The sequence below is a fragment of the Otolemur garnettii genome, unplaced genomic scaffold (genome assembly GCF_000181295.1).
Source record: "Otolemur garnettii isolate 467f Iridium unplaced genomic scaffold, OtoGar3 scaffold00042, whole genome shotgun sequence".
Taxonomy (NCBI): Eukaryota; Metazoa; Chordata; class Mammalia; order Primates; family Galagidae; genus Otolemur; species Otolemur garnettii.
Genome location: NW_003852437.1, coordinates 12,607,363 through 12,623,324, shown reverse-complemented (window position 1 = coordinate 12,623,324; position 15,962 = coordinate 12,607,363). Strand labels below are relative to the sequence as shown.

Below are 15,962 nucleotides of genomic sequence, written 5' to 3'. Positions count from 1 at the left end.
AGAACCGTGCATCAATGAATTCATGATGGGGAGAACAGACATTTAATCTGTGCATTTTGAAGAAGGAACAGAAGCTTATTAGGTAGTGTGTGTGTATGGATAGGGGAAGGAATACACTGCTGACCTAGGAAACTGCATGTGCAAAGGCCTAACCAAACCTGGGGTTGCTAAGAGCCATGTGTCATTTACAGGGGTGGGGAGGACCATATGGAATAAAAGGACAGGCAAGACAGGAGGCAACAGAGGTAGGCCAGGGAGAAATAATGTAAGGGCCTATAAGAAATCATGCTTACGGTTTAAATTTTATCCTGCAGTTAAGTCATGAGAAGCCAGTGTAGAACCGTGACCAGAGAAATGATGTGACAGTGTTTCTTTGTTAGAGGAAAGGCTGATGGAAGATCACATCCTAACTACAGGAAGGGAATAAATTCAAAAATTCAAGAATAAGGAATGACAAGTTAAGAGAAATAAGATAAACGAAAAATGATGACCAAAAGGGAGAAATCTGAGAGGATGATGATGCATTAACTTTGAGATAAGAAACTAAGGAACAAGATTTGTTTTAGCCTTGGTGAATCTGAGGCATCTACAAGACAAACAAGTGAAGAAGCTGCATTCCAGGGGGACCAATCACATCAAGTTCTATGAGTATGGTACCCGAAGCACACTCTGGAGGAAATGTCCAGCAGCAGACTTGTGTCTGGAAAATAAGCAAACAGGTTTGGGTTGGAGATATGGATGTGGGCAGGATCAAGGCACAGAAGGCAGAGAAATTCAGAGCATGCAGAGTTAAGAAGAGGACTGAGCCAACAGAACACTATGTAAGAGAGAGAAAAACCAGGGCCCACAGAAAAGACGGAGAGGATATAAACCTGTCAGAGAAACACACAGGTTTACAAGAGAAAGCCGGTCACAGAAACCCAGGGAGACACTTTCAAGGGATATAGCTAACAGCATATCAGAAGTAATGCCAAAGTCAAGTGAGACAGAAGATAGAACCAAAAGTACGTATTGACTTCGGCAACCAAGAAGTCATTTGGTACCTTGGAAGGAACACACTGAGAGGAGCAGTGAAGGCAGAAGCCAGGAAGCAGCCTGAAGAGACAACAGGAAGGAAGAATGCACAGTAAGCAAACAATGGTAATTAAAAGAAAGTAACCACCCTTTGCATTTTTAATAAATAATGGACATTTAGAAACTATTACCATATTTCCTCTACTCCCAGTACACTGGAAGCTGATAATGACAATGATAAATTTAAATTTCATTGCATGATTTTTTTCAAAGCACCTTCATTTACTTGTTTATTATTTATTTATTAAACATGTTATTATGTACCAGGCACTGGGCTGAGTCCTGCAGATAGTTTAAAAGAAACAGTACTTGCTCTCAAGGAGTTCACAGTCTAAGTGAAATGAAGAGCACACAGATCACTTTAATACGCATGAAAATGCAGTGACAGAGCGTACATACACTATGGAGAGGTACGGGATATGTGTGTAAGATGCCAGTTACCAATTTATTGCTGTTCAGTTCCAAATCTACACTTCATTGCCATTGTGATGAGGATTTGGGAAACAAATGACATCTTTATAGTATTTATCGTTCTATATATAAATACTATGTATCCTTTTATTTAGTGAGATCTTTTATTCTATTTACATTTTATAGTTTTCTATATAGGAGTCTCACACCAATTAAATAGGCATATTCTTAGGTATTTAATATAGTATCTTCTCCAATAAGGTTTGACCTCTTCGGAGTTTGTCCTTCCTCAGCCCTAAGGTACCACAGGGTATCTGTATCTTTTAGTTACTCTTTCATCAGTTAATAATTCTTCATGTTAAATGTCCCATTTTACTTCGTATTTAATCATTCACTGGACCTAGCCTGCTACAGGTGGGCAGGAAATGGACAAGTAAAGAGAAAGAGCAAAACAGGTAAAGATGGGTAGGTATGTGGCAATAAACACCCTCTGCGGTTACGACACAGTGAACAATACAGTTTGGTTGGAGGATTTGGAAACTAAAGAGATCTAGTGGAAGAAGCAAAAACTATGAGGTTAAAAAGATAAAGGCTTTAAGGTTTTCTTATGCCTGAAAGATGAGAAATGGTGAGTAAATCCAAGGTTTCTCTTGGTAGGAGAGCTAAGTAACTATGCACAGAACTGTGCATTTAAGATTAGTTTGACAGTACTCCTTAGGATGGGTGTGGAGAAGGAGAATCTGCCGGCAATATACCGTAATGACTCAGTCTAGGAAAGGAGGTTAGGAAAGAAAGGGAAAGAAGAGGCCATACTGTAAAAGCACCGCCAAGGTAGCACTTACCTTTGAAAACATCAGACACACATAATCTAAAAGGTTTGTCAACAGATCGTTGGGGAGGCTTGAAGGAATCTGGGGGAAAAAATGACAAAGGCAAGGTTTAATTTAAAATGCAGTATTTGCCTCACATCAATAAATTGATTATAGTCTCACCTCTCTTATAGAAGAATTACCTTTTATAAATATTATTAGCAAACCGTTATTTATATACATGTTGAGTATCCCAAATCTGAAATTTTTGGAGCACCAACATGACGCTTAAAGGAAATGCTCACTGGAGCATTTTGGACTTTGGAATTCTGAATTTGAGATGCTCAACTGGTAAGTACATGCATATATTACAAAACATAAAGAATTCAAAATCTGCAACATGACTGGTCCCACGAATTTCAGATAAGGGATACTCAACCTATAATACTTTGCAGCTGATAAAATATATTCACATATGTTATGTATATCATTTAATTTCAACAACAATTTCTGAGATAGGGCAGGAACTAGCTTTATTAATTAAGAAAAGTTGAGTATTAGAAAGTTTAAATATTGCACATGATGTAACTGGTTAACTTAGCTCCCCTGACTACAAATCCTAGGCTTTTTCACACACATGAATATCTCCCATTAAAAAAAGCTAAGTATCCCATATAGTACTAATCTGAAAATAGTAGATCAATAATGAGAGAAAAATGCAGTTAAGTTCAAGAAGGGGTAGAGGAAGCAGGAGCTCGGTAAGTTCCTGCTATCTGGTACAATGCAGGGGTGCATGGCACACTTCCTGAGCGAAGTATTCAACAACAACTCAGACTTTGGACTTTATCATACAAATGCAAATAATGTAACCTAATTGCATATACCCCTCATCTTAATCCAAAATTTAAAAAAAATGCTAAATAATAATATCAAACTTAAAATGTATTAAAAATCGAATTGCAGTATACTTACCAATTTGTTCTAATAAACATAGCCCTTTATACCATTCTGTGAGTTCACTTGACTGAGATCTTGTGACTAGATTGTCACCACTGAGACCACTTGTAGGGATAAAAGCTACATCACTCTCCTGTTAAAAAGATTGAATATATAAAACTTAACACATGTTGTTTTGAAAAATGTTAAGAGGTCCTCTATTATCATAACTGCACCAAGTCTATAAAATCAATGAAAATGTACTTTAATAGAAATCATAGAACTATAGCTCCAGAGTTATCTGATCCATTGGTTTTCTACTTTTTTGATTTTGTGGGAAACTTGCAAATTTATTTCCATACACTCAAGCATTTTTACCCAGTAACAGAGGCATACTACAGATTTCTGCTGGATAAACTCTTCCCTACCAGCTTCACATCCTTCTGTGACCTCCCTGAACATATCCTATTTAATTTAATAGGTGGGGAAAAGTCTTCTACTACATAAAAAGTGAGCCAAACATTATACACAGTTTTCTAACATGAAATAATCCAAAGTCATGTTTTCTAACATGAAATAATCATTTCTAACATGAAATCATCCAAATAATCCAAATAATCCAATAATATACTCTTTGGGGAAAATAAGATCAAAAATAAATCAAAGAATTTAGTAAGAGAAGAATATCAAAATACTAGGGTTTTTTCTCTCATATCAGTAGAATGACTTAAGGCAAATAACAACAAGCAAAAATTAAAATGATCTTACCTTAAAACCTGCTTGCTTAAGAAAGTGCCCAAGTTTTCCAGTAATCTCTTGAAACCTTTCCTGTTGCCAATTAACCTGATAAAGATCCAATTTATTTTTAAAACTATGCTTCAGAACACAATATATACAATTTAAATTTCTGCAATAAAATATAAATAAGACTATATAAAATATAAATATGAGATCTTATAAATATGAATCAGATCTTGTCATTAATAAGACCTAAAAGTAATTCTGTATTTATTTGCTCTGTTGCCCAGCCTGTAATGTAATACATTTCTAATACATTTGGAATTTTTCATATATGCTCAAAGTGAATTAAAATTTGGGGGATAGGGGGGAATAACTGGTTGAACTGTACTTGGATCAACTGTTAGAATAAATAAAATTAGTGACACTCCTGCCCAAGCCAGAGACTAAAAAGGTGTATGTTACATGACCTCTAGATAATGACATGCATGCTGCAGTATTTAGGGGTAAGTGTACCAATGTCTGTAAGTTACACAGAAACGCATGCCAAAGAAATGGATGAACAGATGGAGAAAGGAGCAGACAGAAATGTGATAAAGAGGCAGAATCTTAAGTAATGGGTACAATATGCATGTTCACTGTAAAAATCTTTCAGCCTTTCTTTATATTTGAAATTTTTCATGCTAAAATGTGGGGGGAATATAAAAAGCATATATAATAATGATATAAAAGAACTGATAGAAAATATAGGTGAATATTTATCTGATCCAAGGGTAAGAAAATATCTAAGCAGAAAGAAAAAAGGAGTCAAAAAGGAACTATTTGTCAATTTGAGTAACTGTCCAAAGCATACCATAAAATTAAAATAACAGGCTGGGAACAGTGGCTCACACCTGAAATCCTACCACTGTGGTATGTCAAGGCAGGCGGATCTCTTGAGCTCAAGAGTTGGAGACCAGGCTGAGCAAGAGCAAGATTCTTGTCCCTACTAAATATTGAAAATATTAGCTGAGCATTGTGGTGGGCACCTAGAGTCCCACCTTCTTGAAAGGTGGGCCTGAACTTAGGAATTAGATGTTGCTGTGGGCTAGGCTGACACCATGGCATTCCAGGCTGGGCAACAGAGTAAATAAATAAATAAAGAAATAAATAATAATGTAATACTTTATATTTTGGGTAAATAATTTCTTTTCCCAAATTGTTATTTGGGAAAAAACATTAAAAAGAGAATATAGGTAATATCGTTAATAAATAAAGCATGCTTGCCAATTGAGAAAAAAATTAGTTTTAAAAATGAGTAAATTATATTGATAATTCTCAAGGGGGAAAAAACCAAAATGGTTAATATACAAAATATATTTAAATATTGTTAACATTTATAGAAGAGTAAATTTTTTTCAAAAAGAAGTAACCTATTTTGTGTATCAAATGGGAAGACAATTTTTTAATAATGCAGTGCTAGTAAGAGTTTGGGAAAGTGAATACCCCATATGTGCCAACAGTAAATAACTAAAACTTTTCTCAAGGGCATTTGAATCCTGTCGGCAAGTCACAGCTTATACCCATAAGCCCATAAATATCCATAGAAGAAACATTTCTATACATACACACAAAATGTTCAAAAGGGATTACTTGATTAAATTATACCTTTAAGATAGGCTAGAGTAAGGCCATAAAACAACTCCTTTATCCAAGAATTATTAATTACTTGGAAACATGCACAAAACTATTGCCTTTTTAAAAAAGAAATAAAGCAGATTATAACCTAATGCCATAAAGAAAAAAATTCTTACCTATAAAAATAAATTAGATGGATGTACAAAATAAAATTTTTTGCAGGGGAACAGAGAGTTGGCAATATAGGTTGTTTCTGGTTTTCATATTTTCATTCCACTATAATAAGCATGTATTATTTTATAAATAAAAATGGTTTTTAAATTTTAAAAACTCATTTAAAAAATAAGACATCTTCTTGCTTAAAAATTACTGATAACCTCATTTACTCAGCATCAGGATAACGAATTTATTTTACAGAAGTGGCAACTTGACTAAACAGATGTGTGCTAGTAGCATCTGAGATTATCTACATGGGCAGAAATGATCTCTCAATTAGCATCTTGAACAAATTCTCACAAAGCCCTTCAATACCTGATCCATTTTATTGACTGCAACTGCAAGCTGCGTCACTCCCAGGGAACGGACCAGGAGGCCATGCTCTCGTGTTTGTCCTCCAGTCTCAAACCCAGCTTCAAACTCTCCCCTGCTGGCATCTACAACTAAAACGGCTACATCTGCCTACGGAAGAAAAATGATCAAACTTAGAAATAATGTCACAGCACTTTAGTTCAAAGAACAGATTTTTCAATTAATTGTATTGGTCAGATTTTTAAAGGCAGCCCTAACCTGACCTCAAGCACCAAAGTAAATCAAACAAAAGAATCCAGTAAATGAATTAAAATTTTAAATAAAAAAATATGTACGAGCTTGACACCAAAAATGACATAAAGAACTATTAAAATGTCCATTTTGAATTATACAGCAATTAAAATATCTAGGCAAAGGAGGAAAAACATCAAATTAAAGCATAAGTAAACAAACACACGCAACATGTAAGATAAAAGTTACAATCCTAACATAGTCTTTACCAAAAAAGAAAAAGAAAAAATAGACACAGTCTGTAGAAAACAAGAAAGCAATTTTTTTTTTTTTTTTTTTTTTTTTGAGACAGAGCCTCAAGCTGTCCTACTGGGTAGAGTGCCGTGGCATCTCAGCTCACAGCAACCTCCAACTCCTGGGCTCAAGCGAGTCTCCTGCCTCAGCCTCCCAAGTAGCTGGGTCCATAGGCACCTACCACAACGCCCAGCTATTTTCTGGTTGCAGCTGTCACTATTGTTTGACGGGCCCAGGCTGGATTCAAATCGGCCACCTTAAGTGCACGTGGCTGGCGCCTTAGCCACAAGAGCCACAGGCACTGAGCCCAAGCAAGCAATTTGTTAAAGAAATATAAATGGGGCTTGGTGCCTGTGGTTCAAGTTGCTAAAGCGCCAGCCACATACACCTAAGGTGGCGGGTTTGAATCCAGTCTGGCCCACCAAACTACAATGACGGCTGCAACCAAAAAAATAGCCGGGCGTTCTGGTGGGCGCCTGTGGTCCCAGCTACTTGGGAGGCTGAGGCAGGAGACTCACTTGAGCCCAGGAGTTGGAGGTTGCTGTGAGCTGAGATGCCACGGCACTCTTATCCCGGGGGGACAGCTTGAGGCTCTGTCTCAAAAAAAAAAGAAAGAAAGAAATGATAAACATGAAACAATTCACTAAACACTAAAATTTTAAAACAGGATATTAAAAAATAAATTAACATATCTCCCATCTCTCATATTCTTACAAATCACACTGTTAAAGGTTCAAAAGACAAAATTATTTGCTGTAAGCAAGGATGCAGTGAGATGAGCATTCTCCACATTGCTTATGGGCGTGCAAGTGCACAACCTTTCTGGAGGAGATTTTCACAGTAAGTATCAAGAACCTAAAAATTAATTATGCATATTTTACTTCCCATTAATTCCAGAGAAATAATTACAGATCTACAATACTCATCAGAATATCATTTATAGTATGAAAAATTGAGAATTGTCCAAAAAAGCATATTCATCCTCTAGAGCTACTGAAACAGAAACCATATAACATTTTCTAACCTGAGCTATTCTGTGAATTAGAAAGACATTTCTAATTTCATACTCAAGTCATACATACACACAAAAAGAAGTTAACCTTAGCTTAGTTCATTCTCCTTGTTAGCCTCATTGAAACCACCTTCACATGTTCCCACTATTCTTGTGTGATGCTGCTGCTTCATATGATTCCACTTGCATCATGTGGATGCAGCTTTTTAAGAATTTGCAATAAACAATTTGTGCAATCATAGCTGTTCCTCCATTTTCATTCTTATCAATTATTTCCATCAATGCACTGTCAGAACACTTCTTTAAAAATAGTCTATTTTCTCCTTTACAGTTTTAGCCTTGAACACACACTGATTATAGAAATCTGCTTTTCTGTAATCCAGAATACAACTAAATGTGTTGTTCTCCTCTTTTGCTCGCAGACTGATACATGATAACCCCTTTTTTGCAAGGGTGCTTTTATATTTCATCTACATTAAGTGCATCCATAGAGTTTTTCTCTTTGCTGCTGCCCCAATGACAATTTACATTTGTGCTGTCCAGTTTTTAAAGAATATACCATATAAGCTTCACCACAATGGGAAATAAAATGATCACGAAGTATGTTAAAGATTATCAGATACTTCAATAAACAGAAGAATCATCTATATGCTTTGTCTGTTTAGGTGATTTACACTGCTATTCTCTTTTCTCTTACTCTTACCCTGATACTCTTTCTCTTTTACTTCTACTCAAGTGCAGCATTCACTTCCAATCCTTCGTGACTTCCGATGCTAAACACTAATTTCTTCAATGAGACCCAGTGCTTTCGATAAAGGATTCTCAGTTTAAAGTACAAAATGGAGAACTGGTTTGAAAATGGCTCCAGCATACATATTTGTACTCATTAAAAGGTCTCAGACCTCAGGCAAGTTGTCTCCCCTCTGTAGGTTATTATTTCCTTACTTCACAGAAACCCTAGTGGGTAAATCCAGTTTGTAGAAAGCACCCAGGCCTGAGCTTCTAAACCCCAAACTCAATAATCAAAAATTTCTCATCAGGTTTCCCCAAATAATTGCAAAATTACATTTACCTTCTTAGTTTAAAATGTGAAATTCATTGAATGGGTATTAAGATGTCTAAGGCCCTAAGTATTGTACCTAATCTTTCCTATGTGTATTACCATCTCCAAAGCATTACTGGGCAACTTCTCTATTAATATTCTTTCTCTGCAATAGCTTTGGGAGCTCAAATGGACACGTATTTTCAAGAAAGCCTTTGATGATGTAGCAGTATAAAGCAACCTCTCTCCATAATATATCAATGTATTATGTATACTCTTTTTGGAGTACATTTGCTAATCTTTTCATCTTTACATATCTTCCAGTTTTGTACACCTGTATGACCTGTTTGTGGTTTTAGCTGTTATCACAAAAACCAAAAAGTTTTTAAAAAAATCAAAGTTATAAAGTAAAAAGTTACAATAAGCTACTTTATTATTGAAGAAAACATTTTACAATCTTAGTGTAGCTTACCTGTACAGTGTACAGCTTATGGAGTCTATAGTGGTAACCTGTAATGTCCCAGCCCTTCACATTCCCTCGCCACTCACTCACTGATTCACCCAGAGCCACTTCTAATCCTTCAAACTGCAGTCATAAGTGCACCATACAAATGTACCATTTACCACATTTTTAATGTACTGTTTAGATATGTTTAGATACAAAAAGACTTACCATTGTGGTACACAGCCGCCTACAGTACTCAGTACAGTGGAATGCTCTACAGGTATGTCACCTAGGTATACATTTAGTCTATTGACCCCACACCATCTAGATTTGTTTAGGACACTCTACGGTATTTATTGATCATCGATGAAACTGGCTACCAAACATACTTCTCAGAATGTATTCCTGTCACTAAGGGATGTGTGGGTGTATATGTCTTTTATTTTTTGCAGCATTATTAAGAATCATGTAAGTTTACAATTTGCAATTATTTTTTAATTCTATTAAAAAAAATCAAATAAACCACTGAAGGGCAAACCCCCAAGTTTCACCATTTCTACATAAATTAGCTCTTTAAAAAGATATAGGACTTGACTAGAGTTACAAAGCAGATTTTGAAATATTCACTCCAGCCTACAAGTGAAATATAAAGCTCTATCTACTTTACCATTATTTTTACTAATAAACAAATACATAGCTCTTACACATGTGCTTCTTCACAGAAATTATGAAAGGAGTTACAAAGTACAGATGAAAACATTGTGAAAAATACAATATTTTCTTATTTTCTAAAATTTTTTAAGGTACTTTAATTTTAAAATATTTTAAAAGTTAAAATCCTAGAATTTTAAGCTCAGCATCAGGAAAATGTATGTACATTACTATCTGAGCACTATAATTAAGGAAATATCTGGTACCTGGGCTGCTCCTGTAATCATATTTGGAATGAAGTCTTTATGGCCTGGCGCATCCATTAACGTAATAACTTTGGTTTTGGTTTCAAACTTTGTCATCCCGACATCCATTGTCACTCCCCTTAAACAAAACATAAAATGGTTAGAATGTACTATATAATCAGTGCTATGGATCAGATTAATAACAGATTAAATGATAATCTAAATTCTTAAGTAACTATGGGAATTTAATTTATAGACCATTATTTTTGAATTAAGACAAGGGTCCTCAAACTTTTTAAACAGGGGGCCAGTTCACTGTCCCTCAGACCGTTGGAGGGCCAGACTGTGGGCTCCAGGACGAGTCAGCTGCTAAGCAAGACAGGCAGCAGCAGCAAAAACACCCAGTGGGGATAAATGTCCTAGGTGGGCCGCATGTGGCCCACAGGCCCATAGTTTGAGGACGCCTGAATTAAGCTACTGATTGGGGCTAGAATTTCTGCTATAATAAAATTAAACTCACACAGACTTAAAATAAGGTTGTGGACACAGAAAGAACTTAGTCAAAAATGACGGTTATTTTCCATTACCTTATTCTTTTGGCAAGAAACAGTGTAAATTGTAAACAAAGAAAATATAAGGGAACATCTCTACATGGGGGAGAAAACAAATACTGTATCTGAGAAAGGACACATTGAAAAATGATCACTACCAAGAGGCATTTTTCTTCATGTTCTGTGTTTTTACTTCACTAATTACAGAAATAAACTTCGAAAACTTTCATTTGCAAAGTTGGTTGGTACGTTACATACTTAGAAAACACATGATTTCAAGGTAGATACCTAATGTTTTAAACTAATGTTTTAAAACAGAGAGATGAACAGCTTCTTGGAGATCAACACAGTGCAGCTCTTTTCAGTCATAAAAATGTAGTTCAGATTACAGGTTGAGTATCCCTTATCTGAACTCCACATTTTTTCAGATTTTGGAATATTTATATATATATATAATGAGGTATCTTAGGGAATGTATCCATATCTGATACTTATAGTATGAAGTGAATTTTATATAATACTTTCAATAATTTTCTGCAACCCATCATATGAGGTCAGTATGGTACTTTTCACGTGTGGCATCACATCAGCACTCAGCAAGTTCTGTGTTTAGAACACTTCATATTTTAAATTTTTCAATCAGAGATGCTCGACCTGCATGAGAAAGCCCATGGGAAGTCTGCAAGGAAACTCAGTCATTCCAAACCTCAGAAATTTAGACAGGGAAATAATGTGAGCAATAAACTAGGTTTGTGCCAAAATCATCCAAAGTAATAATCAATACTATCCCCTTTTACAACCAAGAGATTCTCAACAGTTACAATAATTAACTATAGGTTCACCCTAGCAGTAAGTGGCTTCTTCACAGTCAAACTATTTGAGTTTAATCTGAAAAGATGGGCCATTCAAGTTTGCCAAAGTGATTTTTAAATTTTTAATAACTCCCAAATAATCCAGGGACCATGGGTCCCTGGAGAATAGTGGTGAACTAAAGCTTATAAAGAAATCCTGCATAGATTGCTTTAACCCAGCTCTGATCTGGATTTGTAACCCTAAGGATATTAACTATTACTCTACTAATTAATTTCTGTTCTTTAGCATCCCAGAACACAGGCTTCAGAAACTTTTAACATGGTGGTATAAGCAACATATTAACATTTTTTAAATGTTTTTAAGGAGCATAAAATGGTGAGTTAAAATTCCCATTATGTACTTGGAAGCTTCTACTCACTACAAAATGAAGGAATATTCTAAAAATTATTTCATGATGAGCAATAGTGAGCTAGCAGTAGCAAAAATGTAGTAGCCAACCAGCAGATATATTATCCAAAAAAAAAAAAAAACTAAAATGATTGATCATTAGAGGAATCAAATAGATTGTTAGCTCACTTTCTAGTTCCATTCAGATATTAAGCAAAGTTAAGCAAATAATTCTTAAATTACACTCAGTCAATTAAATTATACTTTAATCTCTTTAACTACTTAATAGATTACACAAAGAAAACTAAAAAGTCAATTTTTAAAAATAATCTACCTGTTAAACTGGTAGGTAAAAATTATTTAGGCTTCATACACAATTCCACTGCTGCCTAAAAATTGATAACTGCTAATTTTCCCTGCTAGAATAGAAAACAGTTTTGCGATATTATACAGAACTTAAATGATACTTACAATGGGAAAAAAAAAACCCACTGTGATATAAATTCCTATTTATCACAAGAGCTAAGAGATATTAAGACCTGCTTTACTGAGCATTGTCTTATGTATTATACTATCCAAGACTGCAAGAAAATAAACATTTTTGAAAAAGTATGAAAATTCAGATATATTCATATTCTCTAATCACATTCAAATTGAAAACATCGGAGAATACAGTTTAATCTCTTCATTAATTTAGAAAGACTTTCACAGGACTTTACTAAGTCTTTAGAGTCATTATGTTGACACAGTTGATGTATCTACCATTTCACTTATTTATTAAGATGTCTTTTGGTTCTCCCATCTCTAACACCCCTAACATGATATATACTGCCACTTAGAAAACACATCAAATGAAATAACGATTCTTTGGCCAGAGATATATGAGTAGCTGCACTCTCCTGCTAGAATCCCCCCAAATTAGTGTTGAAGACAATAACAGGGACAGAAGGAGTAACTGACTGGATTCTATCTACACGGTAGGATGAAGGTTTAATTACTTGTTTGTTGCCTGTCTCATAAAAACATAATATGCAAAATATAAAAATGGATTAAGTCTGGTAAGTTGGATTTACCAGTTATTTTTAACTCCAGACAAAAAAAAGTTTACTACAGAGTTACGTTTCCTTTATAAGCTAAAATAATTTAAAATTAACAGTCTTACTCATAATTTTAATTCAAGACAATGTGACATATACTTAGGGAAGTAACAAATGAAACTTCTCCCATAATTGTTCAGGGTTTTTACTATTTATTTCTATATGGGTTTTGCCTTATTTTGTTTTTAATAAACATTTTTGTACTCTGTTCTCACAGATTCAGAAGAGTAAAACGGTATATACCCTACAATGACAAATACAATAAAAATATTTCACTGATAATTAAAAGCTTTTTTCTAAAAACAGTCTCTTAAAGCAGGAGTGTCCAACCTTTTTTTCCTCTGCCACACTGGAAGAATAAGGGTTGTCTTGGGACACATTAAATAAACAAACACAAAAGCTCATTAGCAAAAAAGGTCCAGTCATATATTTCAGGATATCTGATACCACAGATAGACCCAAAAAGTCCTCACAAAATCACCATATGGCCCTCGGGCCACAGGTTGGACACCCCACTCTAAAGTATTTCATGGTATGTTTCACACATTCAGCATGTATTACGGACTGAAAATTCTGAAATGCAGCGCCTACCTTTCCCTTTCTTCGCCAGTCTCATCCAACACCCATGCATATGCAAAGGAAGCTTTGCCAGCCTTCTTAGACTCCTGCTCATACTTATGCATAGTCCTTTTGTTTACATTGCCCAGAAGGTAAAGCATATGGCCCATAAGAGTACTTTTCCCAGCATCAACATGACCTAAGGAAAATTGATTTCAGACTTAATACTAGGTATATTTCCAGATGTCCACATTGAGGTATTGCATGTGTAATTCAACGTGCATGTCAGTGCTTATAGTAGTAATACCAATTTTTATCAAATGATAGTTAATGCATTGAATGGGGGAGGCAAATCTCTTCAAATAATGGAGAAATTTCCCTCATTTTTGGAAATTAAAGTTGTCACTAAGACATACCAATTTCAAAACATTCACAAAATGAAAATGCCACAACCAAGTCTAATGGCCTGGTATGATTTCTTCCAGGATGACTAGAAAGTAACACGATGCAAGGCCTCCTAGGGTGCTTTATGTCCATTATACTACAGAGAAACTCCCATGCTCCCACCAGAGAGCTGGCAGGCTAAAGCAGAGGAGACTGACAGTCCGGAGGAACAAAGGGCATTACCAATGACCACTAAGTTAAGGAGCTGTTTCCCTCCTTGCCGCTTCTCCAGTTCCGCTTTCACATCTATTTGCTGCCTCAGCTTGCCAGCCTTTTTCACTGGTGTTGGTGTTGAACTCTGCTCTTCTGATGATTGGATGGTGTGGGGTGGAAGTGCTGATTTAGACATCATCTCAAGAACAGAAGGAGCAAGGCTGGCATCTTCAGCAGGTAGTCCTTTTTGAGGTGTATGGAAACTATGACCATTTTCTTCTGAAGTTACTCTGCAGAAAGCAGAGGGGAAAAGTACTTTAAAGCAACTAGACTGATGATTTATGTCAGAAGAGCAGAGAAGTTTTCTTCACGATCCTTTATACTCCAGACCAACAAAGGTTTCTCTGCTAAGTGGCTAGAGTCTGTTACGGTGGAACTGATAAGTAACTAAACCCAAACCACACAAATACACACTTGGAGAATTCCAAGAAAAAACCCAGTTAACAAAAAATTAAGATAAGAAGAAAATATTCTGTAAAATAACTGAAATTCAAAGTCTAAGACCATGCCTTGGCCAAATATTCAATCCAATCAAAAGTTTATTTTAAAAATAACATTTATTTCCCAAGGACTCTGATCAATAAATATTTAAATGACTACTCTGAGAAAAGGAATACAATGAGGAACAAAAACGGTCCCTCATCATGAAGCATATAGTTTTAGAAAATTGTGAAGGGCCTACATTATATTTATAAAGTACAGTCACGGTAATTATTACCTATTATCTTTATAACTATTCATTTAGAGAACTATGCATTTACTACAAATATGGTATACTATTAATTAATATTAGAGTTCATTTGCATGTTTTTTTTAAGACTTATAAAAATCTTTTCCATTAAGATAATAAAATCCTGACTCAGTGCTGGCAGCATAGTGGTTATGGCACCAGCCACATATACCAAGGCTCATGGGTTCAAACCCAGCTAGGGCCAAATAAACAACAATAGCTACAACCAAAAAAAAAAAAAAAAGGGTACCCAGGCATTGTAGCAGGTGCCTGTAGTCCTAGCTACTTGGGAGGCTGAGGCAGGAGAATTGCTTGAGCCCAGGAGTTTGAGGTTGCTGTGAGCTGTTATGCCACAGCACTCTGTTGAGGGTGACATAATGAGACTCTGTCTCCGAAAGGAAAAAAAAAGATAATAAAATCCTTAGTAAAAGAAAACATGTATTCTTTTCATTTTAATCTCTCTTAATGGAAATAATCCCAAAATAGGATTAAATGGAACTCAAGATATAAGGATTAAAAGAGTATTTTATGATTTTGACAACTCAATCCAAATTTATAAAGGAAAAAAATGACACACTTTAGTTTGTGATTAAATAAGAATTCAAAATTATTTTAGTGGGTTAAAATTACTTAAGATAAAAATAAACCTTTTCATTCATCCAGTCATTGAATTAATGTAAATTGAACATTTACCGAATCCTAAATATGGAGTCCTTTCCCACACTGAATCTGAAATCTAGTGAATAAAGTCTTGCTTTTACAAAAGCAAAAAACTAAACTACATGTACATGATCATTAACATTCCTCCCAAACAAGACTCATGATAATTCCATTAATTTAGATAAAATTTTAAAAAAAGAATGCTGAGCTTACATTTCTTTAAAAACTCTATATTTTTATGGTTTATAATTAATAACAGTATTTTTTCATCATTTTGGCAGACAATTTATCAATACATATATTTACAAATAATAGATTTATGAAATGATTAAAAATTCTGAAAATTTTTAAATATGTTAAAAATTAAAGTTTTAAATTGTACTTCTGAGCCCCAAGCAAACCAGTCTCCCTGTGTATGAAAACTCCTAAAAGAATTTTACAGACCTTGGTTAAGAACAAATGAGTGCTATGAAGGT

General features: G+C 34.9%; 1 protein-coding gene across 2 annotated transcripts in view; it reads right to left on the bottom strand.

The window, feature by feature from the left end:
* Nucleotides 1-15,962, bottom strand: part of HBS1L (HBS1 like translational GTPase) — a 92,082-nt gene that overhangs the window by 16,507 nt on the left and 59,613 nt on the right. For both annotated transcript variants that reach the window (XM_003790305.3, XM_023513489.1), the window contains 7 exons: nt 14,067-14,326; nt 13,473-13,638; nt 10,055-10,172; nt 6,117-6,263; nt 3,999-4,073; nt 3,267-3,384; nt 2,328-2,396 (listed from right to left, as the gene is read on the bottom strand). In XM_003790305.3, coding sequence (XP_003790353.1) covers nt 2,328-2,396; nt 3,267-3,384; nt 3,999-4,073; nt 6,117-6,263; nt 10,055-10,172; nt 13,473-13,638; nt 14,067-14,326 — 953 coding nt within the window. The remainder of the gene's footprint in view (nt 1-2,327; nt 2,397-3,266; nt 3,385-3,998; nt 4,074-6,116; nt 6,264-10,054; nt 10,173-13,472; nt 13,639-14,066; nt 14,327-15,962) is intronic.